Below are 8,186 nucleotides of genomic sequence, written 5' to 3' on the forward strand. Positions count from 1 at the left end.
ATCTTCTACTTACATATTAAATTTCATTTATCTATCTGAAATAGAACTCAAGCTATAGGCTTTTGAAAAATTCAAAGTAGAAAAAGTACCACTTCCGGCTATCGGAAATCGCTCAAAAGTTGATACCGATCTACGATTTTGATAAAAAACTTAAATATTAAATTTCATCAACCTAGCTGTAACGGTACTCAAGTTATCGTGTTTACACACGGACACACACACGGACAGAATTGGATAATCCAGTTTTTCCAACTCCATTACGCATAAAACGCCAAAATTTTTATATATCTGAGTTTATTATTTTTACCCGATTAAAATAAGTCTTCTATATCCCGGATGTGATGAAGGACTGAGGAGTAAAACGGTGAAAACTGTCCAAATTTAATGTGATTTTTGTGCACGATTACAAGACTTTCTCTATACTTCGTATATACGAGAAAGTAAAAAAAGCATATTTTCACCCAAAAAAAAGCAGCAATGTAACATCATGATTAAAATTCTTAAATTTCCACTTTTGAAAGAAAGAGGTGAAGTTTGGCTACTGATCAACTTACATGATGTAACAAACAAATGAACTTTTAAAACATTTTCAAACACAGTTTTTGCACTCTGTCGTATGATCTGTGAAATAAAACATACTGGATGACAATAAGTGACATTCATCAAGACATTCTTCTGGATTGATTTTAAACTTCCAAAAACTATGGATTTAAAACAAGTTCAGTAAAACTTGTTAAACTACGTAGCTATTTTATTACCTCTGAAAGACCCCCCCCCCCCCTCCACCTTGGTACCAACCAAACAGAATAACTGCAACAAAAGCCTAAAATATTTAACCCATGTGAGAACTGACATCTAACTGATCCTCCCAGTGTGTCCACACATAATCCAACAGACTTTTAAGACCCTTGGATTCTCCATTCAGTTTTAATGACAGACTAGAACTTGGCTTTTGTTCTTCAATACTTGCACTATTGAGTTACAAAAACACAAAAGTCATCAATATATATATTAATGAGTTATGAAAAAAAAGTTCATAAATACAATGTTCAATAGCAATATAAGTATTTATTATAATAAACTTTATCAAATAGTTAAACTAAAATTAACAATTCATTTGTATAGACTTAATGGGTTACTTAAAGTAAGTAAAAAAGTGCATTAAACAAGAGTAGACTTTTTAAATAAAAAATAATTTAGACAAAGCAAATAAAAAACAACGTACAATAGTTTTGAAGACCAGAGACTGACACATCTTGCATAAAGGGCTCTGCTCACTGTATCAGTACATCTAGAGGACAAACAATGGCAGTTTTAACACAGGTAAGTAACATTACTGTCAGATAGGGACAGGTGCTACAACATGGGGACAGGTGCTACAACATGAGGACAGGTGCTACAACATGGGACAGGTGCTACAACATGGGGACAGGTGCTACAACATGAGGACAGGTGCTATAACATGGGGACAAGTGCTACACTAATAACATGGGGACAGGTGCTACAACATGAGGACAGGTGCTATAACATAGGACAGGTGCTACAACATGAGGACAGGTGCTACACTAATAACATGGGGACAGGTGCTACAACATGGGAACAGGTGCTACAACATGGGGACAGGTGCTACAACATGAGGACAGGTGCTACAACATGGGGACAGGTGCTACACTAATAACATGGGGACAGGTGCTACAACATGAGGACAGGTGCTATAACATAGGACAGGTGCTACAACATGAGGACAGGTGCTACACTAATAACATGGGGACAGGTGCTACAACATGGGAACAGGTGCTACAACATGGGGACAGGTGCTACAACATGAGGACAGGTGCTACAACATGGGACAGGTGCTACAACATGGGGACAGGTGCTACAACATGAGGACAGGTGCTACAACATGGGGACAGGTGCTACACTAATAACATTCGGACAGGTGCTATAACATGGGGACAGGTGCTACAACATGGGGACAGGTGCTACAACATGAGGACAGGTGCTACACTAATAACATGGGGACAGGTGCTACAACATGGGACAGGTGCTACAACATGAGGACAGGTGCTACAACATGGGGACAGGTGCTATAACATGGGGACAGGTGCTACAACATGAGGACAGGTGCTATAACATGGGGACAGGTGCTACAACATGAAGACAGGTGCTACAACATGAGGACAGGTGCTACACTAATAACATGGGGACAGGTGCTACAACATGGGGACAGGTGCTACAACATGGGGACAGGTGCTATAACATGGGGACAGGTGCTACAACATGAGGACAGGTGCTACAACATGAGGACAGGTGCTACACTAATAACATGGGGACAGGTGCTACAACATGGGACAGGTGCTACAACATGAGGACAGGTGCTACAACATGGGGACAGGTGCTATAACATGGGGACAGGTGCTACAACATGAGGACAGGTGCTATAACATGGGGACAGGTGCTACAACATGAGGACAGGTGCTACAACATGAGGACAGGTGCTACACTAATAACATGGGGACAGGTGCTACAACATGGGGACAGGTGCTACAACATGGGGACAGGTGCTATAACATGGGGACAGGTGCTACAACATGAGGACAGGTGCTACAACATGAGGACAGGTGCTACACTAATAACATGGGGACAGGTGCTACAACATGGGACAGGTGCTACAACATGAGGACAGGTGCTACAACATGGGGACAGGTGCTATAACATGGGGGCAGGTGCTACAACATGAGGACAGGTGCTACAACATGGGGACAGGTGCTACAACATGAGGACAGGTGCTATAACATAGGACAGGTGCTACAACATGAGGACAGGTGCTACAACATGAGGACAGGTGCTACAACATGAGGACAGGTGCTACAACATGGGACAGTTGCTACAACATGGGGATAGGTGCTACAACATGGGGACAGGTGCTACAACATGAGGACAGGTGCTACAACATGAGGACAGGTGCTACAACATGAGGACAGGTGCTACAACATGGGACAGTTGCTACAACATGGGGATAGGTGCTACAACATGAGGACAGGTGCTACAACATGGGACAGTTGCTACAACATGGGGACAGGTGCTACAACATGGGACAGGTGCTACAACATGGGACAGGTGCTACAACATGGGGACAGGTGCTACAACATGGGCACAGGTGCTACAACATGGGCACAGGTGCTACAACATGGGGACAGGTGCTACAACATGAGGACAGGTGCTACAACATGGGGATAGGTGCTACAACATGAGGACAGGTGCTACAACATGAGGACAGGTGCTACAACATGAGGACAGGTGCTACAACATGGGGACAGGTGCTACAATATGAGGACAGGTGCTACAACATGAGGACAGGTGCTACAACATGAGGACAGGTGTTACAACATGAGGACAGGTGCTACAACATGGGGACAAAAACTATTACATTAAAAAATGTGGCAACTGACTTTTTACAGTGGTCCAGAAGATGAGGTAGAAATGTTTCAATGTAAAACTGCTGGCCATCTTTGGCTTCATACACAACAGCCTGTGGGGTGACCATGGCTATGTAGCCATAGGCCAGAGCTAGAAAAGACAATGTCGAGGATCTCTCCATAGCTAGAGAGTCTATGTGAGCCTGTGTCAGCCACCCAACTTCCTGCTCAGTAGGATCTGAGACACTCCCTGGCATCAACAGGTATGGGATCTGTGAAGGACAAGTTTCAATTTGTCATATCTGAATCATGCTGATAAATAACATCTTTAAGGAAATAAGGAGTTCTCCATGGTTTACCAATGGTTAGCATGCTGTGTGTCAGCAACAAGGAATATTGTGACAAGAAATAAACAAACCTGGTGAAATGAAGCAGGACCAGGAAATGCCATCTGTAGCAAGATGATGGCATTCATGGCACAGCAGCACCTGCAGTCTAGCAGGAAAATTTCTGCAAATATTTACATCACATTGTTTACGAGGCTGGCACAAGAAGAGGGAAAATTTTAAATGTTATTATGGATATGCTCGAGCTAAAGGATTTACATCACAATGTTTACATTCTCAAAGCTTGCACCAGAAGAGGAAAATGTTGGCCTGGATATGTTCAAGCTAAAGTATTATAATTACGTTTATAACATCTTAAATATAATGTATTTGTAATATATTCAATACTACATTAATTATTTTTTGTTACGAAGTGACTACTCAGAAGAAGATTTTTTTTCCCCAACGTCTCCACTAGAATTAGGGTTAGGGATAGGATTAGGGCTAGGGCTAGGGCTAGGGATAGGATTAGGGTTAGGGATAGGATTAGGGATAGGAATAGGGTTAGGGATAGGATTAGGGTTGGTGTTAGGGTTCTGCGGTTGTAAACACACGCATCGTCATGATGAAAAGTCGTAGTTTCTCTCCATTGCGCATGCGTATCTTTTTCCAGCTAGCATCAGCCTTTTCGTTATGATCACAAAACAGGAAACAAACATTGAGCTTAACTTACCATTGTGCAATATTTTCATGTCAAAATCCAACATGGTTCCCATGAGTTTACCACTTGAAATAATCTGATTGGTTGCTTCTGCAGCTGTTTTCTGTATCACAAGGTTCAAAGTTTGCACAGTCACATGACAATGATGCATGACCTCATTCAGATGTACAGGAGGAACATCTTCACTGGAAAACATTTACACATCATTTCACAATATCCTAGACAGATAATATGGGCTTTTAATACTTGGTTTTCTTATAGTAAATGTTGCTGACTGTCCTTTGGCACTATATTTTTCCAGGCAAAAATGAAGGCACTTCAGAAGTTTAATTTTTAATGCTAATAATTTTTAAATTTTTAATTTTGAAACCAAGAAGTTAAAAACAACTTACTGAACTTGTGATAAAAACAAATCTTCAGCCTCTACCAAAAAATGTATCACTGAAAGGATCACAATAGAAAATCAAATTTAGTATCAAATATTCTGATGGTCCCATGCTGAGTACAAATCACTATTTAAGTGGTACAACAAAAATATGTGTTATATTTAACAAAAATGTGTTTTACATAAGTGTCATAACACAATGAAATCAAAGTTTGGAAAACAATGAATGGTATTATCAAAGCCTCCACTTGAGGGAAACTTGAAATTCAACAAAAATATCTTTTAAAATTTACCTTCAGTAGCAATACAGTTGAGGCATTTTTCACCTGCAGATATTAAATAAGATTTTAACCAAAAATTTTCCCTTTGTTAAAACAAATCTTAATTCTTGAACCTTTTTAGGTAGAAGATGAGTAAGAAACAAAGCAACATATGCAATAAAGGCAAAAGACATGATGTGTTATTTCGGGAAAAGATAAATCAAAAACCTTTGTCTCATTTAAAATTAATATTTAAAAACACTTTATAAGAAACTTACCAATAAAGTTGATAAGAGACCTACCAATAAAGTTGATAAGAAACCTACTGATAATATTAAGAAACCTACCAATAGAGTTGATAAGAAACCTACCAATAGAGTTGATAAGAAACCTACCAATAAAGTTGATAAGAAACCTACCAATAGTAAAATTCTCCAAGAGAGCAGTGATAGTGTCAACACAGTGCCTGACCTGTCTGACCTCCACATCTCCAGCCACACACAGCCTGGCTAAAACTGATTGGGCCATCATTTTCTCTATGGCTTCTCTACAACTCCCACCAAGACTTTGAAAGAAACTAAAAAATTGAAGGAAAATAACAACTTTAAAAAAGATCACCAATTATTGAAAAGTGCTGAATTGAGCAAATGTATGCTTCAATTTAAATGATTTACAACATGAATGATTCTTAATGTAAAACATTATAGCAACGATGATTGAAGAAACAATCATTGACTAACCTTGCCAAGATGCGTTTGGCTGGGATTTTGGCAGGACAGTCCAGATAAACAGATACCAGCGAAGGAAGTATGTCAGCCACCTTGACAGTAACATGACTGGATGTGACTGCTTCTAAAACCTGAAGTGTTGGAGAAAATTATTGATTAAGTCAGGGGATGAGGAGTCTACCTACTTCAATACAAACTTACCCAGGTATAATATTTATGTACTACTATTTTTATCATTACTACAAGATCAGCACATCTGTAACAAGTGGGGCATTTTAAAAGTGTTAATTACATTACAATACACCATTCTCCCCTTTTAAATATGTTAAAATGTACTGTCCCACCCTTAATAACTGTAATTCAAATGAAAACGTACATGCTTTTATTCACTATTTTCTTTTCAAATATATTATAAATATTACATCACATTAGTTACAGCCCCCCCCCCCCCCCCCCCACACACACACACAATTCACCATAAGTCTGGGTCCCTTTCGTCCCTTTCTCCCCTCACCACTTAGGTATGTGATGTTATTAAAGGACAACCAACACAAATATTGAGATGATAATCGTTACCTTTTTAAGACTTGCTAAGAACTTCTTGGAGTCATTAGGTGGGCCCAAGTCTTTAATCATTTGAAAAGGATCCATTTAAATGAAAGTTGGCTACACTGAAAAAAAAAGTCCAATAGGACTACCTGTTTGAATAAGTCCTATTTTTCTCAATTAACATAACAGCTAAAATAAAATTATCAGCCCCTTCAACGGGGTAGATATTTCAGATCCAGTCAACCCTTTGTTCCCCTAGCAGAACGAGTCAAAATATCATCAGCAATCTCTCTTTATTTTTATTAGGCCTATATACCACAAGTAGGCTGTAGTTAAGTAATTTACTGTGTATGACTATTTAACTACACTCACACTAGTCATGACTGACTAACTTAGTCACTAGTCACACTGGATGCTAGTAGTAGACTAGTAGAGTCAGTAGATGTAGTAGCTGTAGTAGTGTAGTCACGTTGAAGTGTAGTGAGTGTAGTTATTAAGCCTATTTGTAGGCGCCTGGCCTAATGAATTGTTTTTTAACTAATAATGCATAATCACTGTAATACAGTGACTGTATTGTTTTAATTTTTAATGAGATAAAGTTAGTACAATAAAGTTGAGTATCCTTAACTTCTTCTTAAGTACTAACTTACTAAGTTAGTAATGGACACCAGCGAGAAAAGTCTCAAAGGTATTTGAGAGGTCCATAAATTAATTTTAAAATCTTGCACGGCGTAGTTACAATTAATATGGTTATAAAATCCTGTCTGTCTGGTTTTTTTCGGACTTTACTAAAGATTGGATGTATTTGATGTTTTTAATATTTTCGGTAACTAAATAAAATTTAAAAAAAAGGCAAAAACAATTTGGTTTTCATGTGTAATGGCGACATAAACAATGGCATCCTGCTATTCGATAGGCCGCCTTAAATTTTATTGTACACATTGTAAGCTAAAAATAGAAAAACTAGGTCATGGTGTTTAAATTTGCATTGTTATTTAAAAACTTGATCTGCAAAGTTTTGTAACCAAAATAACTATAAAGTGGGGCTGTCAGAAATCGATCACGGAGTTCCCTTACAGCCAATCAATGTTTGTCTTACGAAAGTGAAACGTCGGGTTATAACTTAGGCTTGATGAAAATAAATAGAAATGTAGCCTTAAACTCAACAAATTATTTTCAAGTTCTCTGGTCTGGATCTGCAACTTGTATAGCATTGATTCTAAAAATATTAAATTTCGGAATTAATTTTAGGCTTAAGTTTTTAATAAAAATTTTATCTTTTTTTTATTTTTATGGTCCTAAATCTTAAAAAGCACATTTTTATTCCTTGTCAACAACATTACGGAAGGATTTTCGTCAACTCACTGGTGTCCATTAGTAACTAAGAGTATTGAGTGTAAGTACTGTAAGAGTGTAAAAGTAAAAACGTGTAAGACAAGAGGTGAAGAGTGAAGAGACTTCAAAATAAAACTAAAACCAAAATTTATTTTAATATTTTAGTTTTATTTTTTTATTTTTTTTTATTAGTAAAGTCAAAGTGATGTGCTTTTCAAAAGCATTTTTAGGTGTTTATTTGGAGATTCGGGTGGGTAATTTCAAAGATCGGTCTTTTGGTTATAATTATATTAATAAGTACCGTAATAGTTAGTATTAGGTCTAGTTTGGCTAGATACAAGATTGTAGATGTTTGTTTTGTTTACATTCACACGTGAACTAGACATAAATAAAACCGTCTGTCTTAAGAGTAACTTCCCATACATGATATTCTTCTCGAAAAAAAGTTTTTCTATAGTATCTG

General features: G+C 37.8%; 1 protein-coding gene across 1 annotated transcript in view; it reads right to left on the reverse strand.

Moving 5' to 3' along the window:
* Positions 1-8,131, reverse strand: part of LOC131940061 (thyroid adenoma-associated protein homolog) — a 30,009-nt gene extending 21,878 nt beyond the window's left edge. Inside the window, exons 1-11 of the mRNA XM_059298627.1 lie at positions 8,025-8,131; positions 6,416-6,510; positions 5,852-5,970; positions 5,531-5,688; positions 5,145-5,177; positions 4,859-4,907; positions 4,479-4,651; positions 3,838-3,929; positions 3,453-3,691; positions 854-971; positions 555-621 (exon numbers count right to left, since the gene is read on the reverse strand). Of these exons, the coding sequence (XP_059154610.1) occupies positions 555-621; positions 854-971; positions 3,453-3,691; positions 3,838-3,929; positions 4,479-4,651; positions 4,859-4,907; positions 5,145-5,177; positions 5,531-5,688; positions 5,852-5,970; positions 6,416-6,490 (1,123 nt within the window). The 5' untranslated portion in view covers positions 6,491-6,510; positions 8,025-8,131. The remainder of the gene's footprint in view (positions 1-554; positions 622-853; positions 972-3,452; positions 3,692-3,837; positions 3,930-4,478; positions 4,652-4,858; positions 4,908-5,144; positions 5,178-5,530; positions 5,689-5,851; positions 5,971-6,415; positions 6,511-8,024) is intronic.
* Positions 8,132-8,186: the final 55 nt, after the last annotated feature.

The sequence above is a fragment of the Physella acuta genome, unplaced genomic scaffold (genome assembly GCF_028476545.2).
Source record: "Physella acuta isolate Inbredline_101_S28 unplaced genomic scaffold, ASM2847654v3 ptg000021l, whole genome shotgun sequence".
Classification (NCBI taxonomy): domain Eukaryota; kingdom Metazoa; phylum Mollusca; class Gastropoda; family Physidae; genus Physella; species Physella acuta.